General features: G+C 54.6%; 1 protein-coding gene across 2 annotated transcripts; it reads right to left on the reverse strand.

The window, feature by feature from the left end:
- Window positions 1-1,634: 1,634 nt before the first annotated feature.
- On the reverse strand, window positions 1,635-19,463 carry Znf316 (zinc finger protein 316). 2 transcript variants are annotated; one of them, XM_059249352.1, is made up of 7 exons: window positions 19,339-19,463; window positions 14,183-14,349; window positions 13,456-13,823; window positions 13,211-13,302; window positions 12,485-12,611; window positions 11,926-12,039; window positions 1,635-4,477 (listed from the first exon to the last, which is right to left on the reverse strand). In XM_059249352.1, the coding sequence occupies exons 2-7, from the start codon at window positions 14,194-14,196 to the stop codon at window positions 2,142-2,144; spliced, it is 3,051 nt and encodes a 1,016-aa protein (XP_059105335.1). In that variant the 5' UTR covers window positions 14,197-14,349; window positions 19,339-19,463; the 3' UTR covers window positions 1,635-2,141. The 2 variants fall into 2 exon arrangements, with proteins under 2 accessions (XP_059105335.1, XP_059105336.1); XM_059249353.1 differs by lacking the exon at window positions 19,339-19,463 and adding an exon at window positions 16,742-17,274.
- Window positions 19,464-25,150: the final 5,687 nt, after the last annotated feature.

Genomic DNA, 25,150 nt, shown 5'->3' on the forward strand with positions numbered 1-25,150 from the left:
TGACAAGAATGTACCACCATGTCTGGTTTATGGAGTTCTACTGGGCAAGCAAGGTACCAACTGAGCTACATCCCCTGCCCAGCCTGCTTGTTTAATGAAGATACTAATTTCCATTATTCTGATGCCTCAAATCATATCTGCATATTTTTCAAATCCATTGGGAAAAGATCCTATCACAGAGACTGAATAAGAAAAGCCAGCTTAAGGGGAGTTGTTTAGGAACTCTTGGGGTGGTCATGGCTTTGTGGATTTGGGGTAGGTGAACCTCATAGCACTGGGGTCCTTGAGAAAAGGCCAAGGCATGGGTCTACACTCTGAGAAAGGAGACCAGATCCTCTCTTTAAACCCGGAAGGTTAGCCAAGTTAATCCCAGTCATGTCCCACGTGTGTTGTTCCAATTTATGGCAGTGTGAGGTGTCTCATTAAGCCTTGGTGGGTACAGGGCAAATTCATGATATGCCATGCAAGAATCAATTCTGGTTTCTCAGAAGAGAAGTCAGAAAGGAGATGGGCCTCGCAGAGTGAGCATTCCTGAGGGACACTACGGTGGGGCAAAAGCAGAGTCCAGTCCCAAAGCTTGTTTCTCCATCTTTATTGAAGCTGGGTCCTCCTGCCCACAGCAGAGGGGCAGGGTGGAAACCGCTGGGGACTAGGAGGGATGGGGGTGGTGCCCTCCCAGCCCACCCCACCCTGGCTTTTTCTGAAGTTCATGTCCCAGAAGACATGGGAAGAGCATTTAAAAACGGGACAGAGAGGCCACTGCTGAGCAATCAGGACCCATGCCTTCCCACTCCACCTCACCTGGCCAGGCTAAGTTCTGACCATCACCACCCCAGCTCTTCTCCCACCCATGGACTACCCACCCAGCACCTAGCAGCCTGCATGTTAGCTCTTGGGCCCCAAGGGCGTATCTACACTACAACAAAGGATCTAGGTCTAAAAGGGAATGCAGGGTGGGTGGAAATCTCACTTCTTTAGCTCCCAGTCACTCTGGCCCAGAATTCAGGGAGGGTGGGAGGGGCTTGCATGAGCCACACCTCAGAGGCCAACAGTCCAGGCTGTGAGCTCGGGTCCATGTGATGCCTTAAGTGGACAACCACTGTGTAAGCCACCAATCCCCCCTCTGTAAGTCACGGACCCAGCTGTGGCAGAAACACTACCCGCTTCTACTGCAGGGTGATTACAGAAGCAGAGTTAAGAGGCTTGCAGAGGATGTAGGGCCCTTATTATAAGCTGAGGGGGAAGGTTCCTGGACCCACCCCAGGGTTGTGAAAGGCTGAGCACAGGGCTCTGCAGCCACCTGCTGGAGCTGAGGGCGCTGCTAGGGAACTAGTCTGGAGACTAGGTCTGGAGGAGCCCACAGGAGGCACTCCAAAGACGTCCATGTGTGCCACTTGCAGCCACTAGAGAACCAGCAAGCTTAGAGGGGATACCAATACCAAAACCCACCTTGTAGCCAGTGCTCGACAGACCCGTGTTTAGGGGTTGGAGTAAGGATTTTCAAAGAATAAGGCTTCCAACTCCACGGGGACCTAGCCAACATTTGCAACCTGGCTATCCATTTGGTATCTTGCTTTTTTAACTCCTCACCAGTCTTCCCGCCATACAAAAGATGAAAATAAATACCCACAGTCGACAGAACAAAAGCTTTACCTGTTCGCACCTTCGTCCCCCTCCCCCGATTCGAGGGAGGCTCCTGCAGCGAACCATGTTCTTAAAACTTACTGGACACACTCAAGTGACCGGAAGACGGTCCCCGAATCTCCTAGGGAGAATGGGAAGAAGCCAAACCCACCCAGAAACCCAGATGCGGAGGGGAGCAGCCGGATGATCTCTCTTGCCCTCTCCCGATGCTAAAAGCTTCCCATCGCTGCCAGAAAGCCGGGTGACAGACTCCTAAGCTGGGCTCTACGGGCCACCTGAATCCCTGAATCGGAATCCGTGATGGACGAATTGGCCTTGCCCGCTATCCCTGAAGCATAGATCCAGGGATGGAGCACTCTCGATCAGGGTGGCGGCCCGTGCGCGCCCAAGCGCGAGATCTGAAGCTCGGGGCGATGAAGCCCAGGGGCACCCAAACTTGGGAATCCTCAGCCCGCCCAGGAGCGGGGAAGCGCCGCGCGCGCGCGCTTCGACCAGCCTCACAGGACGCTCTCCTCGTAGGCGCCCGAGGGCCCAGCGAACACGGCGGGATCGGAACCGAAGCTGGTTCCGCCGGCGAACTCGAGCAGCGTTCCGGACCCGGAGCCCGAGCCCGGTGGCGGCGGAGGCGGCGTTGCCTTGGCAGGTGCCGGGGCCTTAGCGGCGGTGTTCTGCGCCTGCGCGCCCGCCTGCCCGCGGTGCGTCTTCATGTGAGTGAGCAGGTGCGAGCTCTGCGAGAAGCGCCGGCCGCAGTTGGCGCATGCGTACGGCCGCTCCCCCGTATGCGTGCGCTGGTGAGTCACGAGCACCGATCGCTGGGAGAACCGCTTGCCGCACTCTGGGCAGGGGAAGGGCCGCTCGCCGGTGTGGCCGCGCCGGTGCTTGGCGAGGTTGGAGCGCTGCGCGAAGCCGCGGCCGCAGTCGGCGCAGCGGAACGGCTTCTCGCCCGTGTGCGTGCGGCGGTGGCGCTTGAAGTCCGAGCTGTGGCCGAAGCCCTTGCCGCAGTCAGGGCAGCGGTGCGGCTTCTCCTCGGCGTGCGCCCACTGGTGCCGCGTCAGCGCCGCGCTCTGCCCGAAGCGCCGGCCGCACTCGCCGCAGGCATAGGGCCGCTCGCCGGTGTGCGCCCGCCCGTGCGCCGTGAGGTGGGCGCGCCGGCTGAAGCCCGCGCCGCACACACCGCACACGAACGGCTTCTCGCCCGTGTGGCCGCGCACGTGCGCCGCAAGGTGCGAGCCGCGGGCGAAGCGAGCGCCGCACTCCGGGCACGGGAAGGGCCGCTCGCCCGTGTGCGTGCGCCGGTGGCGCGCCAGGTGCGAGCCGTAGACGAAGCTTTTGCCGCAGTCGGCGCAGCGGTGCGGCCGTTCGCCCGCATGGTAGCGCTGGTGCTTGGCCAGCGCCGCGCGCCGCCCGAACGTCTTGCCGCAGTCGGAGCAGATCCACGGGCTCTCCTCCTCCGCCAGCGCGGCGGGCGCGGGCTCCGCCAGCAGCGACCCGACGGCGGGCGCGAACGCGCGCAGGCCGCCATCCGCCCCGACTCCGGAGCCCGCGCTGCGAAACGGGTCACAAGCCAACCCGGCGCCCTGCAGAGCCAGCGGGGCGCCCAGGGGGGCGGAGAGATGGCGCCCATCAGCCTGCAGCCGTTCCGAGAACTCGGGGAACCCCAGTATGGGGAAGCCGTCCGGATGCAGCCAAGACTTGGGGTGCATGGGAAAATGGAAGCCGAGCGGGTGCGAGGAAGGCCCTTCGCCCCCGCTCAGGCCATTGCCCATCTCACGGAACCGTCTGTCTGGCTCAGGGTCCTTCTTGCTGTCGGGGACAGTCGCCTCTGCCGCCGCAGCGACCACCTCCTCGTCCTCTCTGGCTTCAGCCTCGGTGTCTCCATCTACCACCCCAGGCACGGGCTCTTCGATCTCCTCGGGCCTGGCCTCCAGTTCCTCCGGCTCCGCCGTGGCTACAGAGGCGACTGCCATCTCCATCTCGTGGGGGGCCATCCCCGTGCCATCGCCGCTGCTGGGTTCCGTGCAGCCGCCGCGCCGGTGCCGCTGGAAGTCAGCGCGCAGGCGGAAAGCCTGGCCGCAGTCCGGGCAGCAGTGAGGACGATCAGCGGTGTGCACAGCCTGGTGGCGGGCGAGCGCTGAGCTCTGGCTGAAGCTCCGGCCGCAGTGGAGGCACGGGTAGGGCCTCTCGCCCGTGTGCGTGCGCTGGTGGGTCACCAAGTAGGAGCGCCGCCCGAAGCCCGCGCCGCAGAAGACGCAGCGGTAGGGCCGCTCGCCCGTGTGGATGCGCCGGTGTGTCACCAAGTGCGACTTGTAGACGAAGCGTTTGCCGCAGTCCGGGCACGGGAAGGGCTTCTCGCCGGTGTGAGTGCGCTGGTGGATGGCCAGATGTGAACGGTACACAAAGCCCTTGCCACACTCCTCGCAGCCGAAGGGCTTGACGGCCGCGTGGTAACGCTGGTGCTTGGCCAGGCGCGAACGGTGCGGGAATACTTTGCCGCACACATCGCAAGTGGTCTCCGGATGTCCCATAGGAACAGCCACTGCGGGAAATGCCCAGGGAGCCAGAAAGTTCTCCCCAGGTTCCCGGCTGGACAGAAAATGTTTAGCCTCAACCTCCTCGGCCAGGATCCCGAGGCTGCCTGGATTGGGTATCCAACCCTCTGAAGTCTGAGCCGAATCTGAGTCATCAGGGCCCCAAGTGCCAGGCACGTCCCCCACACCATAGGCAGCAGACCACAGCCCAGGGGGCTCGTTCTCCTCCTCTGCCATCTCAGCAAGGAAGTCCTCATCATCTTCCTCTTCATGGTCCTCTATGTCATCGTTCCAGAACCAGGCTCCTGAAGGTGAAAAGACAAGAGGATGATGGGACAGGAGCTTAGCAAGGGCATTGCCCTAAAATCCATGGAACAGACCTGCTTTGGTCAAGTGTGAGGTGGTGCATGCCATAGCCAATACTGGCCAGCTCCAAGGCAGGAAAGCCGCTGGTTCCCCCCCCCCCCAGTTAAGGACTTCATGGAGGCCCAACATACAACCAGGGTCCCTCTAGGACTTGCCACTCAACAGGTTCTTGTGCACAGAAAAAGGCACGGGGGTGAAACCCGGGGCCCTGCAGTCCCCAGGCACCCAGCATGGTACATCCAGCCATGTGCTGTGCCTGAAGGACCCGCCTCTGTGAAGTCTACCCCTCAGCATTTCCCCCTCTCCTTGCCTGTACCAGTGGCCAGGGAGTTCTCTTCTACTCTAGTTAGCAGAAACAGGAGCGGCTAGCCAGGGAAGAGCCTGGGAGCTCTCGCTTTTAAGAGGCCCCAGGAGCTGAGCCCGTGGGGTCTTGACTTCCTTTTCCACTGTGAGGTCACCCCCGGCTTTGCTTTTCTGAACTCTGCATTTGGGAAACTCTAGGCCAGCTGAGACTGTTTGTGTACTGTGAGCACCCCTGGGACTTTCTGAAACTGACCCCTTCCACTGAGATGCACCCTGACTCATTCTTCTGCCCATCCTGGGGATTGTGTGGGCTCTGGAATCAAGTCTGTAGGGCCTCCTTGTTCAGGAAATGAGCATGTAGACGGTGCCACCATGGTACACCCAGGAGACATGGGGACACTGCCTGGACCACAGTGCTCCCGGGTGTTCAGGGCATCTATGAGCCTCTCTTGTTCATCATGCCCACCTTAGCTCTCAGTAACTGGAAGGGCTGAGCTCCCACCTACTTGATTCTGAGGGCAAAGGTCTGGCCCATTTAGACTGCCAGTGGCCTGGGTGAGCCTGGGCCACAGAAGCCAGTGTCTGGGTATGGTGATAATTTTATTTGTGCTGAAATGTGATTTTATTTGTATGTTACTAAATAAAGTTGCCTGGGGGGGTTACAGCTAATAGCAAGCCACTTAGCAGAAGTCTGGCAGTGGTAGCACACGCCCTTAATCCCAGTCACGTGACAGGCAGAGCTCTGTGTGTTCAAGGATACAACCAGCATGGAGACACAAGCCTTTAATCTCAATACCAACCATAGAAGACCTGGAGGTCTGTATAAACGGGCAATGACGAGGAGGTCATGTGGTTGGGTTTACAACCAATGAGAAGGCAGAACAGAAAGTCAATACACAGGAAGTAGGTCTCTTTCTCAGGGGAAGGACAACAGTGGCAGGTGGTGGTAAGAAGTCGGTCTTGCCGGGCGGTGGTGGTGCACGCCTTTAATCCCAGCACTCGGGAGGCAGAGCCAGGCGGATCTCTGTGAGTTCGAGGCCAGCCTGGGCTACCAAGTGAGTTCCAGGAGAGGCGCAAAGCTACACGGAGAAACCCTGTCTCGAAAAACCAAAAAAAAAAGTCAGTCTTGGTCTCAGCTCTTACTCTTAGCTACTGCTCTCTGACCTCTGGGGCTTTTAAGTCTGCATTTGGCTCTGTGTTTCTTATTTAATAAAACCATTCAGAATTACATCTACATCTGGGAGAGCCTGGACCACAGAAGCCAGGGAATGGATCAGAAAGTCTCAAAAACGAGAGCTGGCTTCGCATGTCAAGTCCTGCACCCTATCATCCCTAGTTCTGCATATGAGATGTCAGTTCACAGGGGAAACAGCATAGTGCCACGTACATGAAGCCAGAGAGAACTGTGAGGGCCTGACACGCTGCTGTTCATACAAAAAGATAAGAAAATAGGTCACTTTATTTTTGCTTACTCTGTAACACTTAAGTTTCCCACGATTCTAGTAAATGTATAATTTAGAAGTTTTAGATGGAAAAATTGCTTAAGCTGAGTTTACCTCCAGCTGCCAACATGGCCACCAGAGTGACAAGAAGTGTCAGAAAGACGCCCTGTTGCTGGCTGGATGCCCTTCTTTGTTCAGCTAGAACTTCCCAAACCTGGGAAGGCAGGAGCAGCCCTAGGGCAGGGAGAAGCTGGCTGACAATCAGCAAGACATTCCCTAGGCTCCGGTGAGAGGCTTAAGTGGTTTTTAACTAGAGCCCCGTAAGTCAGGGGCAGCGGATGCTGAAGAACAAATACAATCCCCTGGATCTCTGAGCCGGCCTGTGACTCTCCAGGGTCTAGTTCTGCCAGGAGCTGAGAGAGTAGGCTGGCACTTGCCCAGAGTCTGGGACCAGCAGGACCATCTGCTCTCTTAACGGACTAGCCCCTGCACCTGACTCCACCACACGAAGCTCTGTAGGGCGGGCAATCTTGAAAGAGGCCTGCGGGATCTCACTGCTACCTCTGGAGTTGGCATGACCACTGCTCAACAAGCACAAGACCTGTGATAAGCTCAGTGACGTGATGGGGGCCAACACTGATGCATGGGGAAGAACCAACCCCTTAGCCCTGGAGAAGTCCCAAGGTGAGACCTCAACGTTGCTGGGCTTCCGGGAGAGAACCCCAAGGGAGACCAGCTTTGGTTCCTCATTCCCTGCTTCAAGGCGTTTGCTCCAAGTTTAGAGAGCATAGCTGTGGAGTGTGCCATCTCAGGGAATAGCCACTCCACTGGCAGACTTGACCCAGAGCTGAAGTCTCTGTTAGTCTCAATCAGGCCTGCTGTGAGTCTTGACACTCAAACCTGGAGGGTGTGGTGTGTTCCTTAACAGCTAGAAGGCAGTGGGAGGGGCAGCAATTCAACACGTGACCCAGAGGGCCAAACCCAGACTCACAGGGAGTAAAGTCGGGACCTAACGTTTGCTGCAGAGGTCTGCCCATGGGTCAAGGGGGATTAAGTAGGCCTCCAGGAAGAGGCAGGGACTCAAGGCCAACTGTCTAGCCAAATTACACAGTATTGCCACAGGGACAACTATACAACTCATGTCCTGAGCTGGAGACACCCGGACTCTGGTGAAACAGGTTTCTTGCTCACCACAGGGAAAGATGAGAGGAGCTGGTGGAGGGGGAGCACGAACAAAGGATTCTGAGGGCCAAGGTAGTAAGTTAAAACCCTTAGGACCGGGCTGTCACCAGTTCCCATTTCTACAAATGTCGCTCTTTATCGTAGTGGCTGTTGGTGTGAGTCCTAGAGGTTTGTCCCTTTGAAGCATAATACTGGGAATTTATAAGCTCAAAACTAGCTTATTCCACTGCACTCCACCCTAGGGGATCTCCCATAGCTGATGTCCCCAATCTGCTGGATTTCCCCAAGGGCTGCATGGGCCAATCTGGGCCCTTTAACCAGGATCCTTTACTCCAGAGACCTGAGCAGGCCAGTCCCCTCCAAGGCTACAGGCTGGGGCGCTGACTGTCTTGGAGGCAGCCTGTCAGCAGTTGCAGAGAGCCAGGGATCCTGACAAGGCATGGCAGGCAGAGGTCCCCAGTCAAGATGCCATTTTCTTTCCATTGACAACCTGAGGTCCCCAAGTAATATCTATACCTGTCTTCATGCTCCCCCATCTCCTCCACCTAGACACAAAACCGAAGATGAGCTCAGAGTTCCTTCCCTTTTGGGGGAGAGCCCCCAAGGAAGGAGACATACCAAAAGGAAGTGCCAAGTCTATGGATTTTGGCAGCCTCAGTGAGGGCTTCCAGGGAGGTGTCTGAACTGCAGCCTGGGAAAGCAGCCAGCTTCTACACTGGCATCTGTCCTCTAAGCCAAGCTCTGTCCATGCTAACAGGTCTGGAAACAGGGGCCCTTCTCCTGGCATGGGCACTGGGCTGCCCCCATTGCTGGTGAATGGCCTTTAAAAGACCAGCAACTCTTTGGCCTTGATGTCTTCATGGATGATGTATGGATTCAACACCAAGGCCAAGTATTAGGAGGAGCTGAGGCCTGCCTTTGTCACAGGGATTTAGGAGGAGTAAGCATTCCCTCACCTCATCAGAGCCTCCAGCACTTGAATACCTATCAGCCGCTTTGCCCCAGATGCTAAGAAGCCAGCCTCTCTAACAGATGTTCCCTTACTTCTCTTATACCTGCACTAGGCCTAGGGACCTAGGGAACAACGGGGCCTCGTGCCCTGGCTAGGACTAGAGGACTGTACTACCCAGGTTCCCTCCAGGACATGGCTAAGTGAAACTCCACCAAGAGACCCTCGAAGGTCCCCAGTTGTTCACAGCTGTGTGCCAGCCCCTGCCTGCTAAGAGTGTTCATGCACTGCCCCTGGCTGAGAGACCTCTCCCCTTGTCACACTCCCTGTCCTGTGCTCATCTCTGCGTAGCTGAACCACTAGGTGACTGACAGCTGCCGTGTGTCCCCAGATGGATGCAACTGTCCGCGTGCTGGCAGTATGCACTTTGAGATCACTTAGGGCTCCAGACCCCTGGCTATGCTTACTTACTGGATTCTCAGTGCCTCTCAAACTACATTGCCATCTGTTAAACGTCAGTGTTTAAGCTGGTTCCATTCACGGTGTTGTGTTTCCTTTCTGTCCTTCACTTTCAGAAAAGGGGCTGGGAAGGTGGCTTGGTTAGCACTTGCCACGTAAGTACAAACACCTGAGTTCCATTCCCAGCACCCATGTGAGAAGCCTGATGTGATAGTGCGTGCTTGTGATCCAAGAATAGGGAAAGCAAAGTTGGACAGACTCCTGGGACTTGCTGGCCAGCCAGCCTAATCATCAAGCCCCAGACTGCAGTGAGAAACCAAGTCTCAACAAGGGGACAGCTCCTGTGTTGACTTCTGGCCTCCATGCACACCTGTCCACACATACCAAGAAAGGAAAGGGGTAAAGACCGCAGCAGAGGGAGTGGGGATTGCCCCCGCAGGGCCAGGCACTGCTCTGGCCAGCACAGCTTCTGGAGTGTGCCGAAAGATCAAGTGTTAGGGGAGGAATCAGGGAGGACCTGTCTCAGAGCAAAAGGCCAGGCGCACGCAGACACCGAGAGCCAGGGCAGTAGCCACTCGGGGCATGCCTTCTCCAGTATGTTCTCTGCTTCTTACAGAATGGAGGCAGGAAACAGGGTTAAGCCAGGGGCAGGGATCTCTCCAGGACCACATGGCGTGTTCATAAGGACCCAGGACCCTGGGGTAGAGGCTGGGTCAGAAGGACACTGTGGAGTGAAGAGTTGAAGGTGGTGGTCAGGGTTGCTAGGATACCTAGAGCACAGGCTGAAGGGAAAGTGGGACTCTGAGTATCATATAGAAGATGGGTGAAGGAATGTGGCCGGGAGCCCACATATCATGTACAGCTGAACTTACAAGGGGCAGAGGAGAGGAAATTAGTGTCTTGTCTTACAAGACTAATTTAGAAGTCCAGATGGCCGGCCTTGGGACAGTTAGTGTCTGTCCTGCCAGACTCGAGCACTCTCAGTTCCCAGCTGCCACTGCTGGGCAGAGACGAATGAAAGGCAAGGCAGACTGAGAAGGAAGGCAGACGCTCGACCATTGGCTGCCCTCAGAAGGAGGACCTGAGGGCTTCACCACGCCAGAGCTCCTCCCTGACCCTGCCATCTGTCTCCCCTCCGGGCAGTCATGTGACACATCAAAGACACGCTCTGGGGGGCTGGGGAGATAGCTCAGTGTGTCAAGTGTTTGCCATGCAGGTATGACAACCTGGGTTGAAATCCCTGGAGCCAAGGAAAAGCCAGGCACAGTAGCATGAGTCAAACCCAGGACCCTATGAGGGACAAAAGAACCCCTGAAAACTCACAAGCCAGCTAGCGGGACTTTGCAGTGTTGGGTAATAAAGGCACCCCGTCTCAAACAAGGTAGAAGTTGAGGACTGATGCCCAAGACTATCCTCTGACCTCACACATAAAGGGTTTTTGGTTTGTTTGCTTGTTTGATTTTTTTTTTTTTTTTCTTGAGACAGGGCCTCCTCACTATGTAGCCCTGGCTGGCATCAAACTCAAACCCATTTGCCTGCCTTTGCTTCCTGAGTCCTGGGCTTAAGATAAAATGTTTTAGAAGATGTTCAGGGGTCCTGTACCAACTGATAGTCTGCAGGCAGGGCCAGGCTGAGAGACATCTCAGGCCACCCGCCTCAACACCATGGCTTGTCACAGAAGGCACAGAGCCACTGGCCTAGTTAACCAGACCTCTCAAAGAGAATTCAAACCCCATCCAGGTACACAGCCCCATAGCACCTGTCATGTGGTGTCACCTGCACGGAAAAGGACCGGGCTCTTTCCCAGGAGAATAGAACATGAGGGCACATCTTGAACCTGCACTCAAGAGGCTGGCCAGTGTTGGCCTGTTCTCTCTAAGTGGTTTTTCTGAATGTGTCCATGAATGGAACACACCTCCCACTTGGGTCCTCAAGAAACACTCTTCTGAAAGGAGGCTGAAGAGTTCTCACTGCCCCTCGCTCGGCTGCTGTGAGGGCTCACAGGCATGTTACCAGAGTGAGGGTTGCTGTCTTCTCATTTTAATATACATCTATGATAACTCCAGATTAGTTCACTGTTCCACCCTGGGCTAACAACACCCCAATCCCAAGAGGGACACCTCCAGGCAAGGGCCTCCGTCACTCCTAAGTCCTAGTGAGACTCAGACCCCACAGCATATTCAGTGTGACTAGGAGCCCAGCATGCTCAGGCTGGAATCTATGGGTTTAGTTCTTTCATTCTCCATATGAATGAAGTGGGGCTCGGGGAGTTGAACAGGCAGAGCCTGAGCCAGTGTGAGGCACCCAGAGAAGTCCACATTGCAATGTATGGAAATTTTCATTTCCCATACATATCACCTCAGAACTCCCCCGGAACCTTTAAACCGCTCACACAGGTCAGAATCTGAAGACCTGAGTTAAATCCCAAACTCATACATATCAAAACAGAACAGAACTGGCAGCACACTCGTTGGAGGGGCAGAGATGGAGCTCTGGAGGGTGAGGTCCCAGAGCTCACTGGCCAGCCAGCCTACTCAATTGGTGAACCTCGGATAGCAGTAATACCCTGTCTCAAAAAACAAGCTGGATGGCTCTGGAGGAAGTGGACGGACAGAGGGACTTCTACCTTATGAAGAAATGGCCAAATGGGTGGGGAAGCCAGAAAACTGGTTAGTCTGTGTGTGGAAAGCCACACTGACAGTCTGATAGGTTTCTGTGCCAGCTTGACAAGTCCCCTCACTTACAGAAACGTGAAAACAAAACAAAAAACCTCACAGATTCCAAGACGGGAACAACAAAAACCACTTAAGGTCTATCCCCTGAACCTCTGTGAAGCAGGACCGTGAAGACTCAGGAGGAGAAGCAGGGGCCAGCACACAGCAGCCTCCCTCACAGCTACTCTGGACCCCAAAACATGAGCATTAGCATCATCAGGGACACAGAGGGACCAGGTTCAGGTCTGCAGAGGGCTTGCCTTGATAAAGGCTCAAGTAGGACACAGCTCTGAGCAATCATGCTAGCAGAATCCCCTCAAGACTCGTCTCTCACTCACCCGTGTAGACGCCGGTGACAATGTCTCCCTCCTCAGGATGGGGGCTGTCTGGGACCCAAGGTTCTTCTCCTTGTTCAAGGTGGAAAATCAGATCCGGCTTGGGGATTGGGTATCCTAGCCAAGAGAGGGAAAGATAGTAACTGTATATGGGTGGCTGTCCCGATGGGCCCCAGGCTATCCCTGTCCACACTCAAATCCTCTGCTCTCTACCCTTCCAGGACCAGCCCTCCCCACGACCTCTGCTCTGAGAGATCCTAAAGTCCATTCCTGGAAGCCTTGCCTTCCACGGCCGCTCTCCTCCTTCCATACCCCACCCCATACATGGTCACCTGCAGGGTACCCACACTTTCTCCTCCCACCTAGAGGTTTCTAGGGCTGTGCAGTTAAGAGGCCAGAGTGGACCACCAGCTTCATAGCATGTCTCCACCTGGTTCGGACCCCTGAACCCAGAGGCAAAAAATGGGCTGACTGCCCCAAAACCCAGGAGCTCAAGAAGCACTCCCTTGGACAGCTAAGCCCCCACAGCCCTCACAGCATACTGCCTCGGGGTCCCCCTTACCCAAGGAGACCAGGATCCCGTAGTTCTCCTGCATCACTTCCCGGTAGAGGTCCCGCTGGTCCACATCCAGCCTCTCCCACTCCTCCAAAGAGAAGTACACAGCCACATCTTCAAAAGTCACCAGCCCCTGGAGAACACAGAGCCCCAGGAGAAAAGCTGAGGAGACGCCCTGCCTCCAATACCCATGCCAGATAAGGTTAGAACATATAGTGGGGACACAGCCTAGCATCCCATTATTGATGGGTCCACATGTGCCCAGATGATACTGCTGTCCCTCAGGCCTCTCGGCCTGTGACAGGGACCCATCTCTTATCCATCAAACTCAGAGAGGGCAGAAGCCCTAGCTACTTATGGCCCCTCCGATGTCACACAGACCAGTCCCAGCAAATACCTTGGCCACATCAACGGGTTAGCGATGGACAGCTGGTACCAACTAAACTGAGTGTGGGTACTGATGTCTGACCTCACAGCAGAAAAACAGACCCTAGGAAGGGGATAGTCATCCTAGAAGACTCCAACTTGACTTGGGGGTAGGATGGGGGCAGCCATGCCCAGTAACAGTTGAGTGGGAGGTAACCAGAGTACTCAGAACAATGTAATGGCCTGGGAAGGGACAGAGACCTGGGAAAACAGAACCACATAAACCCTGGGACTGGGAGCCACAGCCACAACACAAAGAGAGCTCCAGACCACAGCTGACCAGTGCATATGCAGAGGGCAGCTCACCTGCGTCAGGAAATGCTCATCATCTTCCTCTTCCTCCTCTTCCTCTGGGTCTTCGTCCTGAATAGTAGGAGACACTCGGGAGGCCTGCAGGGCTGAGAGGAAGATTGCTTAGGGCCAGTGGTACCTGGCTGCCAAACAGGATGGGGCTCCCGGCTACTCCCATCCTTCAGACCCAGGTCCAGTCTCGGCTCCATGGTCCCCCAGCCTACTCCTTCCCGCAGCGGCAGCGGGGTCCTTGTCCTTACCTTCTCCTTGAAGAGCTGGCGACTGCACATCACCACCATTGCTAAGCTGCTCCTGGGTCCCCAAGCTCAGACTCTGCTCCTCTGCCAGCACCTCCTCCACACTGTCAGCATCGGCATCATCGGCACCGTCCTCTGAGCTGGCCTCCGCCTCCACCTCCTGTACCTGTGTGGCCACTTCCTCCTCTTCCACCACTACCTCTTCGGCCTGCTCCCCCTCCGCCTCCTCCCTCCCCTTCTCATCCTCATCCTCCTCTTCAGGGTCTGCATCGCATTCTGACCCATCTTCGGCAGGCTCCAGGTGGGTAGCTGGGGATTCTGGAGTAGTGTGAAGGGCAGCCATCGTCCCTAGGAGAGAGCCTCCACGTGGCCTGAAACACAGAGGTGCTTTGAAGGGGAGGCCACAAGGGCTGAGGGAGGACCATGTTCTGTCTGTTATCTCAGGCTGTGCAACTGACAGGTGGTTTACCCAGAGAGACCACCCAAAGGGCTCCTCCCCACAATCCTCTGGGCCATAGCTTCTGCTCTCTCACCAGCAGCCACGTGTCTAGTGTGAACAGCAACCTGCTCGTGGGTAAGTCACCCATTATCCCAACCCATCGATCCTCCAGGACCAGGAGAAGCATGGAATGCAGCCAACAGAGCCCCAGCGACCCATGTTTACTGATGGGTGACTGTAACCTACAAGGGGTAGCCTGTCCCACACAGAACGCCAACACAAGCAGCTTACCCCGCCCTCAGCATACATGAGCCAGTTCAGGCCCACACACTGTCAGACCACTGGCACCTACGCGGCTGTAGGTGGCTGGGTATGTGGCGCAGGGCTGGAGAAGTATCTTGGTTTCGTCTCTTCAGGGGAAAGGAGAGAGTGCCCATCGGTCGCTCTCAGGCCCCCTCCTGTGAGTCAAAGGAGAGACAGGGCCATGAGCAGGCTCCACTCTGCTACCTATCTTTATCTGACTCTCTCAGCCAGTCAGGGAGGCAGAGTCCAGCTCATCACTAGGCCAGCACAGGTGACACGACACTCCTTCAAATGCAAGGGTCAGAGACTAAGAACGATTGAAATGTCAGCACCTCAGAGGCTCACAGGGTCCTACTCCCCCAGCGATTCCACAGACTCAGTCCAGCTGTACCTGGCCTGGAGCCTAGAGCCACGGACTGAAGGGGATGGCATCAGGGATCCTACAGCCACTAATCTAGCCTATGTCTACAAAGAACCAGCCCAGTGAATCTCAAGGGCTGGGCAGTTATGTTTTCTTTTTTATTATATTGTATTTGTTTGTGGAGTAGAGATGCATGCCATGGCAAATATGTGGAGGCTGGGGGGCAACTTGAAGGAGTCAGTTCTCTTTCCACCCCATTGGGTCTCGGGGGGATCGAACTCAGGCCATCAGGCTTGGCAGCGGGTGCCGTTAGCTGTGGTTTTCACCAATTCATTCCTATGGCTCTTTCCGCCATCATGTCACTCAGTACCTGCACTGTAAGTATCTCAAATCTGAATGGGAACATTTTCAAAAGCAGGGCAGGCCACCCCAGCATGCTGAATTCCAAAAAGATCCTGAAATGCCAGGCCACACCAGACACTGGAGCCACCTCAGTGGACAGCATTGCCCCAGGATGCTTAAAACCAGACTGTGGCAGGTAAAGATGCCCAGGGCCATGAGAACAGTCAGAACACTGTGCCTGGTATTCCCAGGGACACACCTGAGCACCCTACTCGGGCCAGGCTCACCTACATCCCATTACCTTTCTGTTCGGACATCTGCTTTCAAACCTATGCTCTGGGGGCTGGAGAGCTGGCTCAGCAGTTAGAAGCACTTGCTGCTCTTCTAGAGGACCTGGGTCAATTCCCAGAATCCACATGGTAACTCAAAATCATCTGTAACTCCAGTTCCGGGGGATGCTAGGCCCTTTGCTGCCCTCTGTGGACACCAGACATACGGGTAGTACACAAGACATACAAGGAGGCAAAACACTTACACACGTAAAATTAAAAAAGGGTTTTAATTAAAATCTACACTTTGGTACTGGGGAGGTAGCTCAGTTTGTAATGTGCTTGCTTTGCATGAATGAAAACTGGAGTTTGCTCTCCTGAATGTAAAAGCTGGGCATGACAGTGCACGCCTATAATCCCAGCACTGTGGAGACAGGGACTGGAGGTTCCAATGTGGCCAACTCAGTGAGCTCCAGGGAAGGGCCCTGCCTCAAAAAACAAAACCAAAAAAAAACCAAAAAGGTGGACAGTAATTGAAGACACCTAGCATGCATGACTTCTGGCCTCCACATACATTCATACACACCTGCACACACATAAACATGGACACACTCCACACACTACAAAAGTTCACAAATGAGCAGTCAAAAACCAAACAAAAAGAATCCCATTCTTTAGCAGCTAGAACTCTCTGAGCATCCCTGCCAGTGCCAACCCCCCAAATCCAAGGGCTGGGACTCCTGACATCCACAGTCCCCTCTGTTGTGACTGTCTGTCCCCCCAGCACTGTCTCAAACTAGATTCCGAAACACAGCATCAAAGACTGAAGCCACAAAACTAGGTCTAAGAGAACCACCTGAGCCCTCCAGGGCTCTTTGGTGTTGGAAGATGCCTGAAGGGTAAACACACACACACACACACACACACACACACACACACACACGCCTTGTGCTATCCTGGCCAGCACTCAGGGTCACCAAGAACACTCAGGGAGAGATTTCCAACCACCACCCACCTCAGACCTACTAGAGAAGGACTTTGCTTACTCAGGCCTAAGGCTGTCGATTCAAGCTGAGCCCAGACACCCACAGAACTAACTCAGACTTCCTCAGGCCAGACCGTTGTCTGTAAGGATCCAAGAAAAGAAGAAAGCTGGGGCTGGGGAGTCAATTCAGTTAGTCAAAGTGCTCGGCGATACAAGCAGCTATGGGGAGGGGAGAGGAAAAAAAGGCTGAGTACGGTGCTGTCTATCTATAAACCCAGCCCTGGGCAGTGCTGGCCAGGAAACCAGAATTGGTAAGCCCCAGGTTCAGAGAGACACTGCCTCAAATAATATGGTGGAAAGTGACTATACCAACCTCTGTCATCCACATGCACATTTGCATATAAGTGTGCACAGAAGCACACATAAAACTGTGTACATACACTATACAGAAGGAGGAGGAGGCAGCCCATCTTGGCTACATCCACATTTTCTTTACTGAAGAGTATTCAACAGAAGGATGATGAAGAGTCTGCATTTTCTTCCCCCCCGGACCCCTGTGCCAGACACACAGTAGTCATTTCAGTACTTACTGAAGACATGGCCCGAAGATCTACAGTTAATGGCATGGACATCGGTTTGTTTTCCATTGTTGTTTTTTTCAAATCGGTGTCAGGGCTCAACTGTCACACTCCACAACAGGCCAACCACAGACTGAGGGAAGGGTACCTCAAACTAAAATCCACCCCAGAAGCAGTGGAGAGCCTCTGCCTCCAAAGAGGACAGTGGGTAAAATCAAATCCATGCATTAGCCTGGTGATGGTTACTGCTGCACACTTGACAGGATCTGGAACCACAGAAGAGAGACCCATCTGGGATGTCTGTAAGGGAGTTTCTAGATCAGGTTCGTTGGGATAGGAAGATCCTCTCTGAATGTGGGTGACACTATCCCCTGAGCTAGAGTCTTGGACTGAATAAAAAGGAGCCAGCAAGCTGAGCACCAGCATCCATCACTCCGCTTCCTGATGGTGGATACAATATGACCAGCTGCCTCAAGTAATGGCCGCTGTGTCTTTCCCATCATGATGGTCTGTACCTTTAAACTGTGAGCCTAAGCAAAAGCTTCCTCACTTAAGTTGCTTCTTGTCAAGCCAGAGCAAGGAGAAATAAACGATTAAAAGCCTCCAAGAGCCAGGTGGTGGTGGTGGTGCGCGCCTTTAATCCCAGCACTCGGGAGACAGGGCCAAGCGGATCTCTGTGAGTTCAAGGCCAGCCTGGTCTACAGAGCGAGATCCAGGACAGGCACCAAAACTACACAAAGAAACCCTGTCTTGAAAAACAAAACAAAACAAAAGCCTCTAAGGTTACCAAATGGTAGTGGTGGTGTACACTTTCAATCCCAGCACTTGGGAGGCAGAGGCAGGCGAATCTCCAAGAGTTTGAGGCCAGCCTGGTCTATAGAGCAAGTTCCAGGACAGCCAGGGCTACACAGAGAAACTCTGTCTCGAAAAACAAAAAACTACAACAATAACAACAACAAATCCTCCAAAGTTAGCAGTCCATGGGAAGACAGGGCAGAAGCCAAGAAAAGGCCAATGCTCCAGGTGCCCTGACCCAGGATTCAGAACAAAAGTTCTGAAAACCAGTCTGACCAGAGGTAGGTCAGTTTATATTCTTTTTTTTTTTTTTTTTTCTTTTTTTTTTTTTTTTTGGTTTTTCGAGACAGGGTTTCTCTGTGTAGCTTTGCGCCTTTCCTGGAACTCACTTGGTAGCCCAGGCTGGCCTCGAACTCACAGAGATCCGCCTGCCTCTGCCTCCCGAGTGCTGGGATTAAAGGCGTGCGCCACCACCGCCCGGCCCAGTTTATATTCTTACAACTCAGGCCCTAGGGGCTCCCCGCCTCCTTGGATATTTCCCCCCAAAACCCCCCCTCCCCTCCAGTCAATCAATCCTTAGAAAGCCTTTCTCCTCACTTCCCTTTGACCTCCCATCCTAGATCAGAATGCAAAGTCAAGTTCATGGCTTCATCATGCAAAACCCCTGGGTCACTCCAACCCTTAGAGCAATTAGCTGCAGATACAGAATGGGGTGGGGCCCTATCCATAAAAAGGGGGTGTGCAAAGACACATGGTAACGTTTGAAAAATTAGGAACTCCAGAGAAGTCCCAAATCCAGAGGAACCAACGTGAAGGAACATACTTGTGTGTTCGTGCACATGCGTGCACACTTCTAGTGACCTTCATTCCTGCTGAGTGGCACCCACTGACTTCAAGGCCCTTCAGGACTTTTTGTCCAGGATGTCTTTCCCTGTTCACTACAATCCTCTCCATCTGCCGAGTTTCCGTAGCCCCTACTCTCCAGGGTTGCTCCTGGAAGCCATCCAAGACATCCCAGATCAGGCTCCTAGCTAGCCCTCCAAGACCGGCCAGTAGCTACTGAACTAAAACAAAGTGCCGATGCCACCCACTGAGGCTGAGCAGGTGAGCTGATCCTCGATGGTTCCTGCATCTCCTCTTTCCCTCCTTGTGTCCACATGAGGCACCCTAGATTCCAACAACCCGAGGGATGAGTTCCCCCACCCACATCGGGGGCAACAGACTTAGCAGATAGGAACCCAGTCAGCCTCCATTTGCAAACGAGACAAACTGGACCGCGGCCCCCCAATGTCACAAAGCCAGCTTTAGGGCTCCAACACAGGGTGCTTCCCTCCTCTCCCTCCCTCTAGAACGGTTACCTAGGATCCATCTCATGCCTGGGCAGGAGTGGTGACAGCCCTCCTTGGAAGGTGTCTCCCGGGAGTGGGGGCGGTCCCCGCCCAGCTCCCGCCCCTGAGCTGAAGGAGGCGGCGCTGGCACCTTCCAAAGGTGCAATGTTTGTCGTCTCCGGCCCGCCCCCTCCCACGCTGGAGTCTATGACTCTGGGGCGGGGGTTGGGGGGAGTGTCAAGCCATCCGTGACGTGACGCGCAGGCCCAGGCCAGTATTGGGGGACTTAGGAGCCTGGAAGATCCAGCTCGTGCAACTGCAGCTCCGACCCCTCCACACACAGGCCGCGGAGCCCTGCGATCGCCCCACGATCCTCCAAGGCCTCCAGAGCCGGGGCATCCAGGACGGCCAGGCTCGCCGCCGCCACCGCCCCCAGCGCGCGCGTCCCGCCCGCGCGCACCTGCCGCGTCCGCGCGCCCCACTCACCGCGCGCGCGCCCGGGGCCCAACCAAGCCGGAGCGAGACACGGACTCGGGGGCGGGGGGCTGTGACCACCGGGGACCCCCCCTGCACTACACAAAGTGACGGCCGCGAGCTGCGCGACGGCGGAGGAGGCGGTGGCGCGTGGGCACCGGAAGTGCCGCCCGCCGGCCCCGCCTTGCCCGCGCCCACGGGGGGGCACTTCCGGTCATGGGGCGTCACGGAGCTCTGGGTGCAGACAGGGGGGCTGCCGCGTCGCACCCCCATGTGCGTGAAGGATGCTCGTGGCTACCCATGATGAGCATCCATCGACTACCTGCTCCTCTCCCCTGCAAGAGATCCCTGCCCACCCCCTTGGAGATGCCCACGACGTCAAGCCCTAGCGAGCATCCCTTCCTTCCAGACCACGGCCTAGGTCCACTGCGGTGCGTGTCAGGACGTGTCCGGAGCCCGTCCCCTGTCCACAGGACCCTCCCTGGATCTCACGATGGCGGAGAAGGTGGTGACCCCTTGTGGATATCCAGGCAGCGGCAAGTGTCCGACCCTGACATGAGCAAGGGTGTGGCCAGGAGGTTGATCATCTTTGATGATCCACAGCTCCACTACAACTGCCTTCTGGAGTCACTTGTGCGTGCGACAAGGGTGTGGCAAGGAGAGGGTCAGCCTGATCAAGGCATGAGGGGTCCTGTGGGCTATAGCAGTCCAATGCACAGAAGGTTGTAGCTTGAGGCCAAATTTGAGTCCTGTTCTTCAACTCCCTGACCATATCCCCAGATCTGGCATGAATATTGGGGTAGTGGCCTTGCAATGGCCTCAGACAAGTTGAACCTTGACGGTCTAATATTCATGGCTATTCTGGTCAGTGCTCTGCTGCCCTACATGGGCCATGTATGTCCTGAAGCCCCTGGTCCCTGAGCCTGCTGGCCACCTGAGCTGAGTGCCCCAGGTACCAGGTTCTAGCCTCTGCCTTCCTTCCTCTTTTCCACCCTCCCCTCTCTTACATTGAGAAGACCTTGCGAAACTTTTGTGCTTTCCTTGGTAGACCAGATAGCCTGGATGCTTAGGATTCGTTGACCTGGCTGGCTCTCTGGCTGCCTCTCTGCCTGCCGGTTCTTTGGAAACCAAAACCTCACCCCTCTTTGCTGACACACGCACAGAGACAAACATGGAAGGAAGGTCCTTGTCTCTCGTTCCCATGTGTGTATGTCAGCTGTCTCCATGATGACGTCTTCCACACCCTGATTTTTTACACAGACTGACTACTTAGCAAATCACCTTCCCCTAGCAGGCTACCTGACAAGCTAGAAACCCAAGGGAGGGAAGAGGGCCAATCCCACCCTATGGGACACATAGCAGGTGATGGGGTGTGTATATTCCTGCCATGTGCCATGCTTTACTCACTCTCCATGTTCTCATGTTGCCAAGTGGACAGGGGGCAAAGGGGAAAGAGATCTTCCCGGGGTGGGGGGGGGCATGTATTATAAAAGTTGTGCAGTCAGGCATGGTGGTGCAAGCCTGAAGTCCCAGCTACTCTGGAGGAACATGAGTTCAGAGCTACAAAGGGAGTTCAAGGCCAGCCTGAACAACTAGTAAGACCCTAGCTCCAAAAATACTAAAAGCTGGGAGGTAGCTACCAGTACTGGGCCTGACTAGAATCCCCCAGTGAGGGGCTGGGGTGTGGCTCAGTAACAGACGGATTATCTAGAATTTACACCAGTGAGGCCCCGGGGGTGTGACTCAATGATAGAGCACTTGCCTAGAAGCCACTAATGAGGATCTGGGGGTGTAAACCAGTGATAAAGAGCTTACCCAGCTTGCTCAAGGCATCGGATTCCATCCCTAGCTCCTCCCAAAGGAAAACAAAACAGATAAGACGTTAGCATTTTCTACAGTGGAGGAATTTGAGGTCACTTTTTTGGAGGGGAAGGAAGCAAAGAAACCAGGTATATTCAGCTCACAGTCTTGGACATTGGAAGTTCAAACAGCCTGGCATAGACTCTAGTGAAGGGTCCTGGCTATATCACACTGTCAAGGGAATGTGTGTGTCTGTGTGCTGATACCATTTTTTGTTTTGTCTATTTGATTGACTCTTGAGATAGTGTGATGGCTGATCTTGGTGGCTGTCAAGTTGAGGCACTTGGGGAAAGAGCTCTCAGTTGAGGAATTACCTCCATCAGATTGGCCGGTGGGCATGTCTCTGCATTTTCTTGATTCCATTGATGTGGGAGGGCTCAGCCCACTGTGGGCGGTGCCATCCCTAGGCAGATGGCCCTGAACTGTGTAGGAAAGGTAGCTGAGCAAGCCAGTAAGCACTGTTTCTCCACAGTTCCTACTTGGGTTCCTGCCCTGAACTTCTTCCCTTGGTGATGGACTGTAACCTGTCAACCAAAACAAACCCTCTCCTTCTGAGATGCTTGCTAAGAGTGATGTGTATCACAGCAACAGAAAAAGTAGCTAGGGCAGATAGCCTCACTAGATAGCCCAGGCTAGCCTTGACCTCGAGATCCCCCTGCTCCCACCTACCTGTCCACTGCCACTTTTGACAAGAGCTGGAATGTAGATGTGCCCAAGGCTTGCCCATCCCCTGCCTCCCTGCAGGAGACCTGACAGGCTAGAACCCACGGAAGGGCAGAAGAGTCAGACTCATCATATGGGAAACAAGAGTAGGTGATGGTTTCCGAGGAAGAGGAAAGGAGACTGAGCCCGCCCATATCATGGACTGGTCCAGCTGCCCCCAGATGCGTACTGAGCTAGAGAAGAGAGGGGATTGGCAGCCTGCCTGGGGACTAGACCTGCCCAGGCCTGTGCACCCCAAGAGAACAGAAACAAGAAAAACAGATGTGGGGCTGGGGAGAGGGCTCAGTTGGTGAAGGGCCTGCCGTGCAAGCTTAGAGGCCTGAGTGTCATCCTGAACGCCCACGTAAAAAGCCGGGCATGGTGGTGCACGCTTGTATGCCTTGTGCCAGAGAAGCCGAGATAGGAGGATCCCTGGGGCTCACTGGCCTGCCAGCCTAGCCTAATCGGTGATACTCGGTCCCAGTGAGAGACCCTGGCTCAAAAAATAAAGTAGGGGCTGGAGAGATGGGTCAGTGATCAAGGACATATGCTGTTTTTCCAGAAGACCTGAGTTCATTCACAGCACCCACATCAAGGGGCTCACAACCACCTATAACTACAGCTCCAGGGGAACCCACACTCCTGGCCTCTACAGGCACGGCACTCACGTCATGCGCGTACATACATACACACACAATTAAAGATACTAAAATCTTCTGAATTTTTAAAATTAAATAAAGTGATGGTTCCTGAGGAAAGACACCCAAGGCTTTCCTCCGACATCCACAGGAACATGCACACACTCACAAAGTAAACTCTATAGTGGAGGGAAAAAAAGATACCTCCACTGGAGACCAGCTGTCCCTCCATCCTGGGCTTAAGCTCCTGCACAGTGTCACGACCAGACATAAGGTGTTTATGAGGCTATCACAAAGCAGTGAAGGGCACACAGCCCACCCCCTCAGGGAATAAAGTAAATCCCAAAGCTGTGACTATGAGCCCCCACCCCAGAACCCCACGCAAAGAGCTGAGAGAAAACAGAGTCAGGTGGGTCCCTATGCCTCCCCAGCACAGGTAGTGCTCACTCAAGCATGACAGGGGACAGAGAATGGGACACAGTAGGCCCTGGGTGGGAGCATGGGGTGATTCAGGGAGCTCCAAGAGGGTGGACAGCAGAGAGGTCATGGTTTGCCAAGAGATGGTGGGGGTGTGATATGGAAGTTCTGGGGAGCAGCAAGAAGACATCTAAAAGCTGTTGAGGTGGTAGAGGGGCCCAGTGGACAAAATCCCTGCCATGCAAGCATGAGGACCTGAGTTCAGATCTCAGCACCCACAGAAAAGTCAGGCATGGCGGCCCGTAATTCCAGCACTGGGAAAAGGAAGATGAGAGGGTCCCTGAGGCTTGCTGACAGCCCGTCTAGACAAACCGGCAAATTCTAGATCATCTTATAGTAAATAAACAGATAATAGTAAGGGGGGAGGAGGATGAAAACTATGGAGGACGACAGGATGATCGCTGGAGCTCAATGGCCTGCCAGTCCAGCTGAGTAAGTGAGCGCCAAGTTCAGTGAGAGACCCTGCCCCAAAAAACCAAGGTGGAGTGTGAGCAGGGAAACACTTAACATCAGCCTCTGGCCTCCACATCGACATTCGCACACATGCACGGATGCACCTGTATGTACACAAATACACACAAAGCTGTTGAGTTGGCCAAAGTGACAAGCTGTGAAGATGAAAACTTCAACAAGAACCAGACCCCCCTTTAGGACCCCGAGTGTTCCAGGTCTGCGATGTGGTCTGTGTCAACACCATCATGAAAAACAGGGCCTCCTTCTTCCCTTCAGATGGAGCCCCGCTTCCTGCCCCAGCCCTCACTACCATGCCCACATCTGCTGCCCTACCCAGGCAACCAAATCCATTGAAACATCCCAGCTGAGAGCAACTGCAAGGCATTCTGGGAGTGAGTGGTCACTGGGAGTGGGGGGGGCGGCGCACTCGTAGAAAGGGGCTGACAGCTCTTTTCTTGCTGGGTACAAATGAAGGTGACCAGAGGGCCACCAGACCAATTCCAGGTCCCTGCAAAGAAGCAGTAAGGAACAGGCAGAGGGGGGGGGTATCTTGCCTGAAGACAGGGGAATGCCCAAGGGCCCCTCTGAGGTTGCTTTGAATTCATATCTCAACCTCTGTACTTCTGTGCCATCTTTGCACAGCCCAGCTGTAGCAAAAATCTTGTCCAGTCAGTTTATCTAGAAGCCCCACCCCCAGTATCTGGTGAAACGCTCCCACCACCCCAAAGTGATTGTTAGCTCATCACCCTGACCTGTCTCCACAAGCACCATTGTTGGTCTGCTTAACCAGAATCCCCCATTAGTATCTTTCCATGTATTGACACCTGTCCCACCCCCAGGTTCTTGACAGCATAGTCCATGTTGTGTTCCTAATTAAGCTGGTTTAGATCTCTGCCCCCAGAATTAAATATGACTTCAGCACTTTAACTTTCTGTCTTTTGGTGTGTGTGTGTGTGTGTGTGTGTGTGTGTGTGTGTGTGTGTACGTGTGTGTGTGTGTGTCCATGCTCAGAGGTCACAAGAGGATGTTAGATGTTCTACTCTAGCACTCTGGCTTATTCCCTTGAGACAGGAGCTTTCACTGAATCTGGAGCTAGGCTGGTAGCCATCAAGCCCCAGCAATCCTCCTGTCTCCACTCCCTATAGCTCTGGGGTTATACGTACATGAACAGCCGTACTCAGCTTTTTATGTGGGTGATAGCGATTCACACTCAGGTCCTAATGCTTGTGTAACGAGTGTTTTTACCCACTGAACCATTTCCCCAGGCCTAACGTGTGTGTGTGTGTGTGTGTGTGTGTGTGTGAGAGAGAGAGGGGGGGGGGGAGGGAGAGGGAGAGAGAGAGAGAGAGAGAGAGAGAGAGAGAGAGAGAGAGAGAGAGACTACTGTAGCTAAGGCTGGCATCACTGCATCTACCTCCCGAGCACTGGGATCACAAGCATGTGCCACTGTACCCAGTTTATGAGGGGTTGGAGATCAAACCCAGGGTTTCTTACAAGCTAGATAAGTCCTCCACCAACTGAGCTACATCCTGGCCACTGGCACTTTAATTTCTTTTTCCAACTGGCATGACAGTGGCTGGAGAAAAGGTTCAGTGGTTAAGAGCATTTGCTGCTTCTGCAGAGGACTCAGGTATGGTTCCCAGCAGCACCCATGTGGCAGCTCAAACCATCCGTAGCTTCAGTTTCAAGGGATC

The sequence above is a fragment of the Peromyscus eremicus genome, chromosome 23 (assembly GCF_949786415.1).
Source record: "Peromyscus eremicus chromosome 23, PerEre_H2_v1, whole genome shotgun sequence".
NCBI classification, from domain to species: domain Eukaryota; kingdom Metazoa; phylum Chordata; class Mammalia; order Rodentia; family Cricetidae; genus Peromyscus; species Peromyscus eremicus.